The sequence below is a fragment of the Chelonoidis abingdonii genome, chromosome 5, assembly GCF_003597395.2.
Source record: "Chelonoidis abingdonii isolate Lonesome George chromosome 5, CheloAbing_2.0, whole genome shotgun sequence".
Lineage (NCBI taxonomy): Eukaryota > Metazoa > Chordata > Testudines > Testudinidae > Chelonoidis > Chelonoidis abingdonii.
This window is the reverse complement of record NC_133773.1, coordinates 90,594,290-90,614,474: the sequence shown is the minus strand read 5'-3', so window position 1 is coordinate 90,614,474 and position 20,185 is coordinate 90,594,290. Positions and strand designations below refer to the sequence as shown.

Here is a 20,185-nt window from a genome sequence, read left to right as displayed (position 1 = left end):
CTCCAAGTCCTGATTGGTGGCAGCTTATCAGATCTAAGTTGGTAATTAAGCTTAGAGGAATTCATGCTGGTACCCCAATTTTTTGGACTCTAAGGTTCAGATTGGGGAAAGATACCATGACACACTTTTTCTTTCTTCCTCTTCATGTGTTATCTTTCTTTTCTTCTACTTTTGTGCTTTATCTCCCTCACGTGTTCTTGTGGTAATGTCTGTGTGTCTACATTTCCCCCTTAGTCCCATTCAAATACAGTGTCTTTGACGTTCTTCATTCTGTGTTACCTTATTTCATTCCTTGCGACGGGCACAATTCTGACGTTTTTACTCAAATAGAATTCCATTGATTTTAATAAGAAGTTTGCCTGAGAAAGAAATTCAACACTGAGCCCATGTCCTATGTCTTCTGAGTCTCTTTTAATTGCCCCTCTTCCCTCGGGCTTTTATATTTTCCTTCTCTGCTTGATGCATTTCAATTCAGAGATCACAAACCCAGTACATTTCACTTACCTGTTTGCACATTCAACTTAACCATAATGGTGAGGGAGTGCAACAAAGACAGCAGGCCAAACTCATTGGTGGTGTGAATGATGGTGTAAATTACATATCTGTATGTGGGTGTAATTTACACCACAAGAGCTAGATTTTCCAATGTTAAACATGGACATAATTTCCATGTCTGATAATATATAAAACAACTTCAGTTTTACTAATTCTAAAGTCTTTTACCCTCATTTTTAAATGACCTGTAATGAGTATCGTCTTCAAGGATACTAAGAGCTCAGATGCGAGCATTGTAGGTGCTCTGGAAACTGTAGTTGACAGACTCTAGCCCTTACTGGGGTCTCTGAAGCACTCAGAAGTAGCAAAGGATTCCGTTACTAGGGCTGTCAGAAATCAAAGCTGCAATTATCCTAGGCATCACTTATTTGTAATTGAAAGCAAAGATAAACCAACAGTTCCCCAACCCAGCCCCTGAGGGCAGTCTAGTACAGAGTAAATAAAATAATCTTTGTTGGGACCCCTGCACATTAGTTTTGCGCCTGCATGCTGCAACCCTGTTTCTTCCTTCTGCGGCTACTGCTGATTCCCTGGCAATAAGTCTCTGCCCAGCTCTCAGACCCTCCTGCTCCTGTAATCTAGCCTTCCCTCTGCAGCTACTGCTCATACAAAGCCTCCAACTCTGTCCTGAGACCAGGGCCAGCGCTTCCATTTAGGCGACCGCCTAGGGCGCCAGGATTTGGGGGGGCTGCATTTTGCCACCCTCGGCAGCAATTCGTCAGCGGGGGGTCCTTCCGCTCTCCAGGTCTTTGGCGGCAATTCTGTGGCGGGTCCTTCACTCGCTCCGGGACCTGCTGCTGAAGTGCCCCGAAGACCAGGATTGCAGAAGGACCCCCCCGCCACAGAATTGCTGCCAACGACCGGGAGCACAGAAGGACCTCCACTTAGGGTGCCAAAAACCACAGGGCCGCTCCTGCCTGAGACAGGTCCCCTTTGATCTCTGATGCTACTTGCTTTTCTTGTTCTCTGGAGGTTATGAAATCCCCTGTTAGCCAGATGCTGAACTGGGGGTTAACACAATGCCCAGTAATGAGCCAGCAGGTTCATTACAAGGTTTCTATTTTCATGCTCTTCATTATGGATGAATTTTATTCCTGTGCAGGGGCAAGCAGAAGGGCTATTCACCAAGTTCCACTTTAAGCCCTACTCTGAGACAGAACTTAATGGTTCATAGACCTTGTGCTAGCCCTCTGCACAGGGTGAATTTCACCCAATAATAGCTTCCATAATGATTTCCTCTCAATGTCAGAGTTATAAGAGTACATTGTGTTAATAGTAATAACTGGTGTAATGCATCTTTCAACAGAAAGGTGAAGTAGCAAGATGTTTCCGCAAGAGACATCAGGCTTCTCTATTAAATGAATTTCCCAATAATGCTTGGCTTTGACAATTCTGCCTGAAATTATGTCTCTATAAGAACTGAAACACGAAGGAGGCATCTAGTACTAAACAAGAACTATGCTGGGATGTAGCCCTATAAAAGACTTCTACAGAGGACATGCAAATTTGTGTCTACCAGAGATTAATTCGCTCTGATCCATACGTGTACAAATGAATAATTCCTTACCAAAATGTTTGTACATGAATATATCAGTAAAATGTTGCGTAAAGTAATCTACTGAACTTCTGTCTTGTTTCCAGTGAGAAGAAATGCTATATTTAATAGATGTCAGAAATCAATTCAGTTCCTTGTAAAATATTCTAGTTTTTCCTCCACAAGTTGACACTCATCTAACCAGTCCTGTCCAGCTCGGATTCATTCAGTGACACTGAGAAGTATCCCAATCTGTGTTTAAAGTATTTTTATCTTTGTGGTGGGGTGCCCACCACACATAACACCATGGAGTGGTGGTCAGAAGTCAAGTACCAAGTCCAGGGAGCAAGACAGAGCTGAGAGGCAGGAATCAGGAACTGAGGGTCAGAACCAGAGTATCATCCAGAGCAGGGGCATGCCAGGAGTGGAAACAAGGAACCAGGATTGGTATCCCAGAACAAGAATCAGGAGGCAGAAACAAGGAAAGAGCTGAGAGCAGGAGCAGGAGCAGGACCAGAATCACAGCTAGGGACATGGAACACTATTGAGAAGCCAGGGCTGCTGCAGGGTTTACAAAATGCTGAAGACTCCAGCAGGCACAATCAGGAGACCAGGTACATTAGTTGAATCAGCTGAGAGCAATGAGTTGGGTCTGGGTACAGCTGTGTGTCCGTGATAGTACCCTCCTACTTATGGGGTGCCTTCCAGGTGCCCTCAGGCTGGGTCTGTAGAGATGGGCCTTGTAGAAATCCCATAGTAGGTTTGGGGCATGAACATTTTCCTCAGGTTCCCAAGGTTGTTTGTCTGGACCACAGGTGGGCAAACTACAGCCTGCGGGCCGCATCCAGCCTGTCAGACCTTTTAATCTGGCTCCTGAACTCCTGTTGGGGAGCAGGGTCAGGGACTTGTCCAGCTCCGTGCAGCTCCTGTGCAGTTCCCGGAAGCAGCAGCATGTCCCCCCTCCAACATGTAGGGGAAGCCCGGAGGCTCTGCATACTGCCTCCGCCCCAAGCATGGGACTGTAGCTCCTATTGGCTGCAAACCACAGAGGATGGGGCAGCATGCAGAGCTCCCTGGCCGGTGCCACATCTCCACGTACGAGCTAGCAGGGGGACGTGCCATTGCTTCTGGGAGCTGTGGGGGTGCAGATGGGGCAGCACGCAGAGCCTTCTGGCTGCACCTCCACACAGGAGCCAGACAAGGACATGCCACTGGTTCCGGGAGCTGCTTGAGGTAAGTGCTGCCTGGAGCCTGCACCCCTGACCTCTTCCCACACCCCAACCCCTTGCCCCAGTGCTGATCCCACTCCTGCCCTCCAAACCCCTTGGTCCCAGCCCAGAGCCCCCTCCTGCACCCCAAAACCCCTCATCCCCAGCCTGAGCCCTCACCCCCCGCCCTGCACACCAACCCCCTGCCCCAACCTGAAGCCCCCTCCCACACCCTGAACTCTTCATTTCTGGCCCCTGAAAATATCATTTACAAAATGTTGGAAGGTAGCAGGGGCATTATGTAATCTGAATGGCACAGTGTAATCAAAATGCTCAAAGAGGGAGCAGAATATAGTTTTCCACTTGTCTCTCTCCCTAACCTGAATATGATTTAGATCCTTACATAGGTCAAGTTTGGTAAAGATCTTTGTGGGGCAGAGCCTTTTAAAAAGTTTGTTGGTAAGAGGTAAGGGGTACCAGTTTTGGATGGTTGTCTTATTTAGAATTTGATAGTCAATACACAGAGATAGGGAACTGTCTTTGGTGATTGGAGCCCCGGCTGGGGACTGGAGGAGAGGAATGAACTCTTTGCTTAGTCATAGGGCTGATGAGGTGGCAAAATATCAGCCTTCCCTTTGTCAATAACATCAGACAGATCCTGGTATTTTGCAAGTATAGCCATAGTAGTCGGTGGGCAGTGGGGAGTAGGAGACAGTCTGGATGGTGCTAGAAAGGCCACTCCTGACCTCCCTGCCTTAGTCTGTCTTAGATAGAAGACTTCAATGGGTACAAGAAGGGGGTAACTTTTTCCCCCCAGACTGAGGTTGAGGTGGCATGACTCACCACAGTGCAGGAAAGTGAACTTGATTGGGCCAGAGCTCCAGCAGATGTAAGGGTCATTGGCATTAGCCAAGTAATGCAGAAAATAACCGGGAAGCTGGAGGAATGGACAAGGCCAAACTTTAAGGTCTTCTGCTGGTCCTGGATGGTGGCAACTTCTAGAGGAGCTGTTTCTCACCAGCAGGGCTGGAAGATAGGAGGCAGCTGTCAACCATCTCGATGTGGTCCGGGATGGGCTTGACCCGTGTTGGAATATGATGTTGCTGTGCAAATTATAGGTCCATAAAGTTACTAGATGCTCCAAAGTCCACTAGGGCTTCCAGGTAGTCTCCCACTGTGGCCAGATGTCTTAAGCAGAACAGGAACCGAAGGTGAGTAGGGTGAAGAGTCAACACTGACAGGGTGCTTGTGAAGTGGTGCCAAGGTTGTAAGCTAGAATGAGGGGAGTTACACTGTCTCCATCTGGTACCCTCATTCAGGGTTTGGTCTTGGTGTTTCCTGGCTGGGAAATACCATATTTTGCTGAGCAACCTGAGGCATAGTGACCCACTCCGATCCAGAAAAGGCAGCATTGGTTCATTTTGGCATCAGAAAGGTGGGGCTGGACAATGCTGAGTTGCATGGGCTATAGTTGTTGCAGGAGTTCAGCAGGGGGCTAGGTTCAGGCAGGTTTGACTGAACCTGAATAAGGTCAGGGCACTACCTTCTTTTCCAGATGCTTCTCCCATACTGAGCTATCCACTCCTACGCTAAGGTCAATCAGGGCACTCAAACTGGCTGAGATTTCTGTCTGGTCCAGTTCATTCATCACTCAAACCAAGCTGGAAATGGTGGTCTTGTGTGGTCCCATTACATTCTGTGTCCGCTGAGTGGCAACAGTATTCTGCAGCATTGCTGGTAATCATCTGGTGACCTTGTACGAGGGCCTGAAGCATTCACTCTGAGTGTGTCTGGTTTCAGTGGTTGAAGATGTCTGCCACGGCCTGCATAAAGTTCTTTAACTTGCCCAAGAGGGGACTAGGTTGCTCCTGCAAGGGGATGCCGAGGCTAGCACTTCTAGGCCCACCTTGGCTCTGGTGATGGGATAAATTTGTGACCTCATCTGGAACAAATGGTAGCATGGGTTCAGGAATTCATTAAAGGTCCTGTGATCCCCATCAAATCTGTCTGGAAGGGGAATCTTTGGTTTCTTTACCACTTGAAATAATGACAGAGAGGCTGGGGCCTGAAGAATTGCACACTGGGCCTACAGAGTGCCAATCTGCCCTTGCACAGTCTGTATGGCATCCAACAGGTAAACTATAGAAAGGCCAGCCTAGGCAGTCCCCTCTCAGTCTTTCTCTGCGTCATCTTCTCTTCAGTTTTGGAGGGCTACTCAAACTGTCAAGGACTGAGCTATGGGTTGTCTTGCCTAATGGTCGGGGAGGGAAGCTGACTTAATGGATGGAGCAGAGGTGAGCAGGTGTAGTGGACAGACCCCAAATCAGGAACTAAGTTACCAAGTCCATGGAGCAAGCCAGAGCTGACAGCCAGGAATCAGGAGCTGAGGGTCAAAGCAGGAGTATCAGTCAGAGCAGGGGCAGGATCCAGGAGTGGAAACCGGGGGAGAGAGCCAGGAACAAGGAGCAGGAGAAAGGAAGAAGCTGAGGGCAGGACCAGAAACACAGCTGCAGGTGTGGAACACTGTTGAGCAGCTAGAGAGCCAGGGCTGCTGTAGGGTTTAAGAATGTGCCTGCCAGTCAAGAGGCCAGGTTCACTAGCTGAATCAGCTGAAGGAAATGAGTTGGTTTTGGGTTCCGCTGTGGATCCCTGACCCTAGGTTTAAGTTTACCTCAAATCAGTATTCAAAGTTGACTTTTTTCCCCAGTTAAGCATTATCTACTGCTATGTTTGTACAGTGCCTAGCACAGTGGAGTCCTGTTCTCGGTTGGTCCCTAGGCACTACTGTAATACAAATAATAAAAAACCATAAAATCAGTAAGAAGATGCTTGTGTCCATGACAGTTCACTGAACTTACTGCTTGGTCACAGCTCAGCCATCCACAGGCACAGAAGGGTTAACGCTTCAACTGGGATTTTCTTAATATTTGAGATTTTTTTTCCCCAGAATTACTTATCTACCCCTACAATGCCAGATAGAAAAATAATGCTGTCTGGGAGAGGAATCTTTGTTTCCTTTCCCATTGGAAATAATGGCAGAGAAGCTTTAGAAATAGTACAAACTCTTTTGCCCTGCCCCTTCCTACTCTCTGAAGTTTTGTGAATGTTAGTCATCTTCTATTTAGTTCATTTGGGAACTTTGAGATTCAGGACGAATCCACCAAACAACTAATTTTTCCTGCAGAAGCTTGGAAACACCACATTTATTTTGGACTCAAGTTGCTTAGCAGGCTGGTGTCACAATATCAAAGTACAGCTACAGTATGCCAGGCAAAATAAAGCAAAATAAATAAGTGGCGCCAATTTCATCAACAATTTTTCTAGACACTAGAAATTCATTTGGCATTGAGGGACATGTGGCTTTCATTTATAGTGCAATCCTGAGATGAAGCCTAAAATGCTGTACTGTATGTATGACAAAGAGTATAGTTGTTACCTATTAGTCAATGGATGATGAGTTAACTATCTCTTCATATACCTGCATTTGGGGGTTTACACTTGTTTGGTAAACTTCTGATGGCCTCCTTTAAAATTTTCTGCAGTTAATGACAGGGGAAGTAAGATGGACCAGCCCTTTCTCTGGCAGATTACTTCCCCTACCTTGCCAGCTCATCTACAGCTCTTCCCACTCCATGTCTACCCACTCCCCCTGCCTGTGTGGAAGCAGGTATAGCGGCCCTAGGATGACTGCTCTTCTGATACATTGTGACTCCACAGGTGGGTAGCCCACAAATAGGAGTAAGGGGCTCTTTATAGGCCCCCTTATTCTTCTTCTTGGGCGTGTAGGTTGGCTTATAGTTCAGCCCTGAAGACCCAGTTGGTGTAATGTTCATGATACTAAGACACCTACAGAAACTTCCCCCCTCCAATTGTATAGACTGAAACCAAAATTCAACATGTGAATAACTCTATAAAGTTTCCATGCCTTTTACACTTTGCCTCCTGCCTCCAAGTGTTCTTCCTTCAATCAGGATATTTGTATTCAGCAAAGAAGTGAAAATCATAGACTATTTTTCCACTTACTGCAAAATATTTCTGGGAAGAAGGAATGGCCAAAACCTAGAGGTGCACAAGCACTGTACTGTTCCCATAGATTGATATGGGCATTCAAGTAAATCTGTTGTTAAATGAAGTAATATTATACCATCGCCAATGGGAGATTTAAATTCCTCACATTTCACTGCTTTAGCCCTGTCCTTGGTCTTGGTTCCCACTTCAAAAATATCTCCTATAAACAAGTGAGACAGGGAGACAAATTAACTTCACGCAATGCAAGTTGGTGAGCAATTTTAAAGCAGGAAAAGGCAGCTTAAAGAAGACTGAATAGGCCATCTCTCCTCATCAGAGACATCTGGATCTTGGGATTTTGTTATTGAGCTTCAAGGCTAGGTTTACCTATCAGAATACTGTTGTGGGTGAATGTGTTTGATAGTTCAGGTATAATCGTATGATACAGAATATTTTTCCACTGCAATTTGACACCAGACAGGAACATCCTGTGTCCCCATTACTATTTATGCCGATGGAGTTTCTTGGTGGTTACGTAAGGTCTTGATCCTGCAAATGTGAGAAAACCTAGTTAACTATTTGCAAGCTGGGACTATAAGAGAAAACGGCAGAATGAGGAAAGTTATGGAATTGAAGTTAAAGTTGTATACAGGTGATATATACTATAGGGACCCTGGAAGACACTTCCTCTGCATCTGCTATCTATCATTGAACAATACAGCGGATTTTCTGGTTTTAAATGAAATAAATCAGCCTGAATTATTTTTAATGCACGCTATATAGCAGAATGTTGGGTGAATTTAATTTCATGTTGTTCTAATGGGATCACTGATTCTAGGGTTTATATTTGTCAAATCAAGACATAAGACCAAACAAATAAATATGAAGATGATTTGTGAGGAGATTAATTCACTCAGTACCAAGTCTGCCTGGAGTGGAAAAGCAACAGTACAAACCATCTGCTACTTCTGCTCTGCTAGAGGCCATTAAACTGGCTGGTGCAGTCCCATATGTGGGTGTGGATGGCATAACAGAGGGCACAGCCAGGACAGTGAGAAGATGCTTCTCTCTATGCAGCCCAGTTGCCCTCCTCCAGTTCAAGCAGGTGACAAAAATAATTCCCTTTTGGTGCAGCAGGATATAAACTGTAACCCCATTGCACCCATAGGAGTTAATCTGGCCTAAAGTTTTTTGAATTCTGTTTCCAACCTGATAGGATGTAGCAATATCCAAAAAGTAGCTTCTAGACCAACATATATAAGTATGCTCTCTTTGTAGAAAAGACAAACCAATCTCTCTCATTCTATTTCTAATACACCCATTACTGTGGTACCTGAACACCATAAACATTAATAAAAAATTCCACATTAATCTAAATTGTAGTTGTGAGGCAAAAGAGCCTAGCTTCCCATCCCTAAACACCGGAGATCTGAATAGAGTGCGAAATGCAAACTACCTCTTGATTTGATTTTGCAAAAGCAAACTCTACTGATGAGATTTTGCAATACCCAGTCATCTCCTCCCTCCCACTTTCGTCCATCTGTAACAAATAAACATGTCAAATTATAGCTGGGGGCAAATCTTGTTTCCCCTCCTGGAGCCAGACAACCTTGCTTATGGCAGATAAGATGCACCTAAATTTATATTTATCCCTAACTTAAGTGCTTACCATTAGGCACCCTGAAATCTGAACATTTTGGCCTTGGTTTATTTTGTTGTTTGAACTGATTGGTATCATTTTGAAATTCATCTGCAAACCAGCATAAATGGTTTGAGAGATGAAAAAACACAAAGTTCAGTGATTACTACTGTGAAACTACACCAGTTTCTTATTGCACAGAGACATGAGAACATTCATTCTCTGGAGTCAGAAATATGATTTCTGTAATGTGGCAATGGAATTAATTACTGTACAAATAAAATGTCTGATCTGAACAAAAAAATGCCAACTCTGAGTTCCATGTGCACAATGTTCAGCTCCTAGTATTCAGTTTAGGATCATTTGGAGATTGAGTCCATAGAGGGCCTAATTCTGCTTTCTTTACTGATGAAAGTAATCCCATTTAGGACTAGTTGGACATTTTTCCAGGAATATTTTAAACATCTTTTTTCTGTTTCTCATTGAAATTTCATTCCAGTGGAAAATTTACAGCCATCCATAATCTGCATGTAATTAATGGGAATATTTGTGAGACAAGCAGGACTAGAATCACAATACAATGCTATAAATCTGACTTTAGAATGGTGTGCTCAGTATAAATGTCTGAAAGTGCAAAGTGAATTTGTTTTTCTTCAAATGCCCTCTTACTAACGTCAATGGCTTTCATGATTTAAGCAGTAGATGGCAGCATTCAGTGTACAAATGAACTGAACACATTACCAGACTGAAAAGTTTAATTAAAATTCAGTTGTTACTACTAAAGTCTTAAACCTCTCATTTTTATAAAACAATTTTCATCACTACCAAACTGATATTCTATTGGAAGACAATTTTAAGCTATCAGCTCTATTTACTGTTTCTGTGGATCACTAAGCATTTGTGATACGAACAAGAAAACATTTAAAATTTGCATATACACAAGTCATAAAATAGTTTGAAAGAAAAATGGAAAACAGATAAACATATCCATATATTTATAAACACACATCCATCTCAGGTAAGACTGGGTGTCTGAAAGGGAACAGGAGCTGTTGCATACTCACTTTGAACACCAGGCTACTTATTTGGGCATCAAAATACAGTCCTAAAAACCTAACTTTAGGCATTTATTTTGTAAAATCTTGGTCTGTGTATCCTATAGGCTATATAGGACCTATATTTTATAGCAAACATTCTATTGCCATGTTGGTTTTCACAAATACAAGCTTCTGTTTCCCAGTAGCTGAAAGCTTTTGAGTCATGTATTATTAATAAGCAGCGTAGAAGTCTCAGATGTCAAATTTGGGTTCGGGATTTTTGGTCCTAATCCTAGCAGCAGCTTATTTTTCTCTTGCATTAAAATGAGCTCAGCTACCATATATTTGGGGATTTCATAGATTTGTTTTGAATTGCATACTTCAGAAAGCAGCTGATTACACAGCATTAAGGCAGCAGAGTATTAGGAGCATTCATTTCCCTTCAGCTTTAAAAAATTACATTTAGAAATCCTGATGAATTAATACAGGAAGTTATATTCAAACAAACAGTGCACAAATTCCTTCTGGGGACTAAGATAAAAAAAAAAACATCAAAGGAAAGGGTTTCAGGAGAGATACATATAAGAAGCACATAACTGATCGCAGTAGTTCACTACGACATGATTGACAGTTATTATGACATAGTAAATGGACATGGTAGGTGACTGACGTATTGCAACTGGACAGCTGATATGGAATTGTCTCTCCCCTCCCCCCACTAAGATATTCTTGTGTGGAAATGAAAGATGGTAGAAATGATTATTCCACTCCTCCTGGGCCAAATCCTGAAGTCCCTATTCACTTCTAATCAGTCCAAACTCTCATTCAATTATTAAAGGCACCATACTTTTCAGTCAGCTAACAAGTAAGATAACAAATATTTCTCTCCCCATCATCCAGCTTATTTAGTCAATGAGAATTCTGTCTGAGTGAGTACTGAGTAAAAGGTAAATAAAACTTCAGGAATTTACCCAATGTTTCAGCATAAAAATAGAAAAAAATATATTGGAATGCATTTTAATACAGTTACTATTATTTATTACAGGATTTATACCATGCTCACCATCCTGGTAGTGTCAGATTTGGAATGAATAATAGTGTGATTTCAGAGTGAAACAAATCCTAAAGGCAGAGCTCACAATTAGAGATTTGCCTGGAGACTTGTCACATGTGTTCTGTGTGATTGTGCACTCCTGACATTTCACTTTTTCAAAACTATTTCTTTCTCAATGACTCCCCTTGTGAATTTTTGACCCTTCAACATGGGGACACTAGATGGGCCGTGGTCCAGTGAGCTGTTCAACTGGTATGAAAATTAGCGATACTATGAAATATATATATACGTCTTTCTATTGTTCTTGCCAATCTTTTTTTCTGAAAAGTATTAATCAAGATTGTAAAAAGGCAAAATAAAAACAAAGACACAGTGACTTCTAACACAGTTGTTTGATGCCTAAATGCACCTGGAAATTTGGTCCTAAAATACTGAGAACTGATAGCACAACAGAAAGCTGTTTATCAAGTCCAAAGAATTCCCTGGTTGGGAAAGGACTGGACTTCCTTGGATTTAGCAGAATCATTTAAACTATTTCTTGATGTACAAGGCAACAGTGACAAGCAGCGTAACAGTGAATCTGGTCTTACAAGATACATATATCTTGGATGCTTATTTTTCATGAAAGAAGCATACATTTCTTGACAGTTCATGAATTAAAATTCATGAATGTTTAAATGTTCATTTACAAAAATGTCTCTTTGAATAGGTTTTTGAGCTCTCATTATCTGTTTTTATGAATTTTAATGCTTACTAGTAGTTGAAAGCCAGTGCTGTCACGTGGCTGTAATTTGCAGAGTCATGTGTGTAAAAAAGCCAAAAATGGCTTAGAACTTACATTGGATGGTAACAGATCATGAAGTCCTGTGATGACTGAACTTGGTGGTATTCTAAACAAAAAGAACTCTCAGACATGCTTGTTGCAGTTCAACTGTTCCATCCTGACTCAAGAGACGTTCTAAACTTCAGAGTGATGTTTGAGGGGATGCCTACTACCCCACCTCTTCCACAAATACAAACCGCTCTGAGACCTTCTTGCTAGTAAATACCAGCATGTACTTTATTTACACTGTCTCAGGCCATCCACCTATACAAATCAATGCATCTCCTCCTTTGTACTGTGCACCAGCTTTCTTCTGGGCAGGGGATTGAGGTGTTTCTAGTCAGACAACTCACCTTCTCAGGCTCTTCTAGTTGCTCTCCTCCTCCTCCTTTCTGTCTCTCCCCCATTCCTTCTTGAGAACTTCCTTCCTGTGCTCTTTTTAAGCCACTTGCCTGTTAATGGACTAATTAGCTCTTTAACCTCCTAACCAGTCTGGCCTAGTAATCAGACACAGCTCTGAACAATCAGGCCTTCTCTGGGGAACCTAATTGGTGGTAATGGAGATAGAGCTTTAGCCAGCGCTCTGGTCACAGGGGACTAGTGGGGTCTTGATTTTAGTAGGGTTTTTGACATAGTCCCCACATGACATTCACATAAGCAAACTAAGGAAATGTGGTCTAGATGAAATTACTAGAAGATGGGTGCATTACTGGTTGAAAGAGTAGTTATCAATTTGCTCCCAAACTGGGAAGATGTATCTAGAGTGTCCCACAGGGGTCTAGTACTATTCAATGTTTTCATGAATGACTTGGACAATGGAGTAGAGAGTATCCTTATAAAATTTGTGGATGACAGCAAGATGGGAGGAGTTGCAAGCACTTTTAAGGAAAGCATTAGAATTCAAAATGATCTTGACATATTGGAGAATGGGTCTGAAATCAAGAAGATCAAGTTCAGAAAAGTCAAGTGCAAAGTACTACCACATTTAGGAAGGGGGAAAAAAATCAAACGCACAAATAAAAAATAGAGGATAATTGGGTAGATAGTAGTACTGCTGAAAAGGATCTAGGGGGTTATAGTGGATCACAAATTGAATATGAGTTAACAATATGACGCAGTTGCAAAAAAACCTACTATTCTTGGGTGTATTAACAGAAGTGTCATATGTAAGACATGAAAGGCAATTGTGCTGCTGTACTTCAGCATTGGTGAGGCCTCAGTTGCAGTATCATGTCCAGGTCTGGGTGCCACATTTTAGAAAACATGTAGACAAATTGGAAACACTTCAGAGGAGAGCAACATAAATGATGAAAGGTTGGGGGAAAAAAAACCTAGGCATGTTTAGTCTTGGGGGAAAAAAGACTGAGGGGGGGACCTGATCATTATATATTAAGTCAAATATATTAAGGGTGGTTATAAAGAGTATGGTGATCAATTGTTCTCCATGCCCACTGACGGTAGAATATGTAGTAAAGGCTTAGTCTGCAGCAAGAGAGATTTAGGGTAGGAAAAATATTTCCAACTATAAGGATAGTAAACACTGGACTGGGGTTCCAAGGGAAGTTGTGGAATCCTTGTCACTGTAGGTTTTTAAGAACAGCTTAGACAAACACCAGTCGGGGATGGTCTTAGTTTACTTTGTCCTGCCTTAGCACAGGGGGCTGGACTAGATGACCTCTTGAGGTCCCTTCCAACACTACAGTTCTATGATTCTATGATAGTTGTGTTGATTTGTTGTATGGGTTGTGCTGAGAGAGTTGTGTGGAGTTGTGCAGATGGCAAATGAGGGGTGTGTGCTGTGATAAGGGGCTTTGTGTGTTTGGGGTTATTGCTGTTTGCGTTATATGGGCGGTTGTGTTGATTTGTATCTATGCGGGGTTGTGCTGGGAGATGTGTTCATTTGTGCAACTGGCATTTGGGTATAAGGGTTTGACAGTTAGGCCAAGTAATCCACCATCTGTGCAGTCTCCCTCATACAATGAAATTGCATCTTGTAAATTAGCTGTAAAATTGGGGTGATGATTGAGTTACTTCTGATATCACAATGGTCTAGGACTCCCGGCATAGCACAGATACATCTCTTATTTTAACTATACACAGCACGGATATAATTTGTAAAGTCAAAATGGCTGAGAACTTAAAAAATGGAAAGTAACAGACTACAAAACCCGCCGATGATTCAACTTGGTGATATTCTGAACAAAAAGAGCTCTCCTCGCTGCTTCCATCACCACACACTGACTCGGACATTTTAGGTTTTAGGGTGACATTTCTGATATCTTATTATGTAGATTAATGACGAATTTGTAAATACTTCATCTGGATAACACAGGCTTAGGATCTGATTCTGCTAGGAGATCTGTGTAGTAGACTCCTGTGCCTAGTGGGAGCCCTCCTGAAGTCTGTATGTATTTGTGATAAATGAAGCGGGGGTAGCTCCCTTTTACGGACACCGAACCAGCCAGTTAGGTGTAACAAAACATCCCTCTTTTGTAGCTGTTCTTTGCTTGCTTTACCTGTAAAGGGTTAAAAGTCCCCCCAGGTAAAGAAAAGGAAGTGGGCACCAGACCAAAGAGACAACGGGAAGGCTAGAACTTTTTAAAATGGGGAAAGAAACTTTCCCTTTGTCTGTTGTTCTCTTTGGGCTGCAGGGACATGGAGCAGCAATGCTGTAAGCAGCTTTAACCCAGGTATGATTATAAATTATCAATCCATACCTCGAACCTACTTATCTGAAGCCTCAGATCTGTAAGTAAAATTAGGGAATGTCTAAAAAGACACAATTAGGGTTATTTCTTATTGGCTTCTGGACTCTTCTGTGCTAACCCCTGATGCTTTTGTTTGCTTGTAACCTTTAAGCTGAACCCCAAGAAAGCTATTTTGGGTGTTTGATTTTTGGAATTGTTCTTTTAAAATCTAGCAAAAGCCTAAGTTACAGATGTATTTTCTATCTTTTTGTTTTTAATAAAATTTACCTTTAAGAACAGGATTGGATTTTTGGTGTCCTAAGAGGTTTGTGCACATGTTGTTTAATTAGCTGGTGGCAACATGTAATTTTCTTTGTTTTCTTTCTCAGCTCTTCCCCGGAGGGGTGTGGGTGGAGGTGAAAGAGCCTGAGGATGCCCCACAGGGAGAAATTCCCAAGTGCTCCTTCCTGGGTCCAAGGGGGATTTTTGCATTTGGGTGGTGGCAGCATTTACCAAACCAAGGTCAGGGAAAAGCTGTAACCTTGAGAGTGTAATACAAGCCTGGAGTCACAAGTATTAATTTTTAAAATCCTTGTATGCCTTCACCTTCTGGACTCAAAGTGCCAGAGTGGGGATTCAGCCTTGAAAGTAGCTCATTGTGGTACTGGTTGCAAAGACTGCACTGGGTCATTTCATTGTTAAAGGCAAGGTTGGGTGGTTGAAGTTACTTTGAAAAATGAATGTACTATAAATTAGTGATTACTGCAGCTCTGGAAAACAATCATTTGGAGACTGAGTCCATAGAGGGCCTAATTCTGCTTGCTTTACTGATGGAAGTAATCCTATTTAGGACTAATTGGAAATTTTTCATGAATATTTTAAACAACTTTTTTCTGTTTCTCATTGAAATTTCATTCCAGTGGAAAATTTACAGCCATCCATAGTCTGCATGTAATTAATGGGAACATTTGTGAGTAAAACAGGCAGTGTGAAGCGCCATTGTATCATCCTTCCTTGCCTTATTCTCCCTTTGGTGCATTGCTCTGAATATACAGGCTGTCCTTGGTGAAGTCAGTTCCTTGAATGCATCTAAGAGCAGGATTTGTCTGTTATCAAAGAGTGACCATATAATCCGATGTGGTTGATCAACACCCAAATCCCTAGTTCTAATATTTTTAGTAGTTTTATATGCTTCTAATATATATTATAGTTAAATGTGTTGGTTTCCTCATTTTAGAGACATAGCAAAACCTTAATAGAGTTAAATGTTTAGGTACATTTTATGTTCAGTTTCTAAAACATAAAATATATCTGCTATTTTTAGCCATTCCTTTCAGTAATTAATTGTAGCCATGCTTCGTTGTTTACACGCTGTTGGTAAATAGCAGTACCTACTAAAAATAAACACCTGCAATTCTTAAGGCAATTTAATAGTACTACTCCAGAAGGAAATAAATCCTTTTAAATAGCCCCCATTAAAAAGAGTTCACTAAGTTTCCACAGCAGGAAATAAGATATAAAATAAAGCTATTCTCAGCCAGCTACCATAACAAAACAAACTATTACAACATTCACTTCCATAGATAGAACAGCCAGCACGAGCTATTTCACCAGTGATTTCACAGGGGAGACCATCTGCACAAAGACATCCCTGGTGACTATTCTGGGAAGGTTGAACCAGCTGGTGCTGGACACATTTGTTACACACCAATGCCAAATTGTTCCTTGGAGTAATGTACACTTGGCTCTAACTGCTTTCTGTGCACTATGGGATGGGGCATGCCAGCTAAGCATCTTGCTAACAGCATCTAGTGGTGGATATCCCTGTCAGGGGTGGTTTAGATGTTAGATGAACACCGGGGCTAAAGGTATGTGGGGATGAGAGGTGGTGGATTTCCCTCCGCCCACCTCCCCAAGGGGATTCAGAGAAAGCAGATTTTAAGAACCAGAGGTTGCAGGATGAGGGGCAAATCTCTCAATGAGCTGACAGCTGGTGCAATGGTATGCATCAGCACTATGCTTGCTGGCTGCTAGAGTGCCCAGCTAGCACATCCTGAAAGTACAAGACCCACAGTGATAGAGCATACCTGGTAGAGGTTGACACTACTGGGGGTTGCACTCCTTCCGAGGGGTAGGAGAAAATAACCAGGGACTGGATCCATTGTTTATTTATCTAATCTATCACCATAGTATCTGACAGCTCTTGGTGTGATCATATTTTCTAATCTTTTCAGGAAAAAACCCTCAACCCTGGAATGAGATGCAGGATGAAAAGTTTCAGGAAGAGGGATTTCATTTAGGGAAACTTAGGGGAGATTTTGAAAATTGAGTTGAATAAAATGGAAACTTAGAATTAATTTTACATATGGAGTGACTGCTGCAACTCTGTAAATGTATATGAAGTATACATCTCTACATACACTATGTTAAAATATTTAAAAATATTCCATAGCAAAAGAAAAAATAGAATCATTGCAAAAAGTACACATTAAAAACGCACATCACAGAAAAAGAACTACTTAGATACGTCCAGGATTAACTCAGAGCCAAAGTCATCAAAGAACAAAAGCTTTTAAATGGGGAATTAACATTTCACCATACCTAACCAGTGATGTTTATCCCACGGCACCACTGCTGACCAGAAAGCTAGCTGTTCAAAGACCTCCAAATAGTAGTAGTGAAATCTAAATGAAAAAAATTGTTTATTACCTTTGAGAGTCTTTGATGCTTGCTCTTCTCAACAGGGGAATGGTGAAATGGGACATTCAGACTGCATCCCCCAACTGCTTTACTGTGCTCAAATGCTTGTGTTGTGCTTTATGCAATTATTGACAAAGTGCAGAGCCCTCTATTTGCTATAGCTATGCACTGGTTCAAATGATTAATTACATGGGAATTTATTTTTACACAAGCACAGAATCCTAAATCCACATAAATGTTTACTGGAACCTTCATAACTGCAGCAATAAAGAGCCATTAGTTAGCTTGCTATTACAGTGCAGTACGTATTGATATACGTAAAAATAAGTATACAAGTTTGTGTTTTGGACCAGGGTCACTTTTTGTTTCTAGGTTTTGGCCCAAGTTCTCCACCAGCCCAATTACCTTTGGGTGTAGCAGTGGGGAGAAGTGGAAGGGTCTACCACAGAGTTGGTGAAGGTGCCCAGATTCTCTGGTTGGTTCAGTACCAGCCATGACAGAGTTTAGAGAAGCCTAGACTTCTCTGGTTCATGAAGTGAGGATTTACCCGGCAGAAGAAACTGAAGAAGTGAGAAGAGCAGAAGGAGCTGGTGCCTTGCTTGGGAGTTTCTGGGGTACATAGGCTTTCTGATGAGTGGAACTGCAACAGCACCTGAACGTGAAAAGATGGGTCCCAACTCTGAGGCCCTTATCCATCTGTTGTCATCTAAAGGAAAGTCTGTGCCTTCAGCAGATCCCCTCACTCTGAGGGGCAGAGAAAAAGAAGACCTCACCTCACCATGTTTTGGGGAGAAAGGCAAATAATATTTAACATGGATTTTGCAAAAAAAAAATCTCTCTTCTGAAATGCCAGTCACCTAAATTACAGGAAATTGCATTAGGTATCTGAGACTAGCCAAGGTACACTCCCTTAGATTCTCCCATTCTTGTGTGTATATGCATCAGTACAGATTCTCCAGCCAGGGAGAAATGTGGGCAGGGAACACTAAGGATTGCTTTGCACATTGCACACACAGATGAAATCATTTCAGATAATTTTGTTCTCTGTGGGTCCCCTTCATTATTTCTCCTTGCTGACATCCTGTTACCACAAGGTATGTTGCATCACCACGTAGTGTTATGACCTGTGATGACAGCCACCCAAATTAGTGAGCTCCCTTGTCCATGTTGATCTTCTACAAGCACTATGTAAACGTATGCTATCGGAATCTGAATCCCACAGGAAGATATTCCTTACAGCTGCTGTAAATCTTATCGTCCAAAGTCAAACAATGTGTCTCCATTATGGTTTGTCTTTTTACATGAAAGCCAAACAATTATCAGCACATAGTCCCAAATTAAATACCAAACCTCTAGTTCATCTAAGAATTCAATGTCACAACATGCATTTTGAGATGCATCTTGCATTTTAGGAAACATGCTAAGGGAAACCTATGACAATTTCAAAGCTTTCAATACATTGCTTAGGGACTTTATGCTGCTCTACAGCCTGTATAGAATGTGGCACATCAACTCTATCAGTTCTGTCCAATAATGAGGATATATGATAAGATTAACATTGTTCTAAACTCACCCCAGCCTTGGGTTTAGCTCCAGAGCCAGCCATTGGAAATGGAGATGTTAGGTCAGCAGCATGTATATCAGGAGGCAAGTGTGTTTGGGAGTGACTTATTGAAACAATGTCTGCTCCACTTGCAGAGCCAGATTCCAAATCCTGTCAAAAATGATACAAATCTCTTTAGTACATATCAATACGGAACAGTTTAATGCAGGTTACTATGTTATTTAAATAACATAAATAACACTAAATAACAAAGTGTTTATTTAGGCATATCCAAATACAATATATTTTTAATTCGGTATGGTAACAGCAAACATCCCCTTGTTCTCTCCCACATCCCACATTTCCCCACATCCCCTTGTTCTCTCCCATGTGCAGTCTTTCGCTTCCATTCTTCTCAGTGAAGGTGGTTTGCATTAGCTGCTGTGCTGAAATTATAAATCACCACTAACATCAAAGCTATTATTCCCCTAAATGGGAGGATGTAGAGTTAAAAAAAATCATCTAAGAGTTGCAGAAGTCTGGCATTATTTTCTTATGTTTAGTGTTTCCTGTGTATCTTGGGTTTTGGGCCCAACTTCAGTCTCTGGAAGCATTTGCAAGCTCAGTGAACATCTGTAAATCATTATACAGGTGAGGTGACATCATCATTTAGCAGTTTGTGCAATTCAAAGGTGCAGCCTCTTGTTATTTTGTTAAATTAGTATGGGATGCATTTGCCAAATGCAGTCTTTGGTTAAAGTGCCTTCACTTTTCAGGCAAAGGATTATATTTACATTTTAAGAATGCAACAAAAATAGTGTATTGGGAAATAAACACATCCTTTTAAAAATATCATGTAACATCTAGTTGAGACAATGTAAACATAACAATTGCTTTGGAAATAAGATTTTTATGCTACTTTGCACAATACTCATAGGCACTAAGGTTTATAGGAAATCAATGATCACATGTAAACAGCACAGTATCAGAATAATGCTAATAATCCAGTATTTCATATTTTGTCTCCTTCTAAAGGCTCAGCTTCTTTTCATTCTGAAGGCAAGCATCATCATGAATTATCTTGTAAAATTAGTTACTGTTCTTCGACACACACATATGCAGGTAAGTCAATCTGATAGCTATGAGTTAGTGTATCGAAGTGCATGATCAAGCTTTCAGTCATCTAAGACAAATGGGCTGCACCATATTATACTGCACTTGGGTGTAGATAGTAATGTGTTTCAGGTTCACAGCAATTTTCCATGCCACCTCCCTGGATGCCATTTCCAACTCTTCTTCCTAAGAGTCCATCTCCAATCTATTCTCTTATTCTCATTCCAGGGCTCACCCTCTCAGCCAGCAGTTCTCCACCGGGGCTCAGCGGTCCTCTGGGGCAA

General features: G+C 41.8%; 1 protein-coding gene across 1 annotated transcript in view; it reads right to left on the bottom strand.

Moving 5' to 3' along the window:
* DLC1 (DLC1 Rho GTPase activating protein) overlaps positions 1-20,185 on the bottom strand; it is a 381,496-nt gene that overhangs the window by 273,618 nt on the left and 87,693 nt on the right. Inside the window, exon 4 of the mRNA XM_032799001.2 lies at positions 18,819-18,959. Coding sequence (XP_032654892.1) covers positions 18,819-18,959 — 141 coding nt within the window. The remainder of the gene's footprint in view (positions 1-18,818; positions 18,960-20,185) is intronic.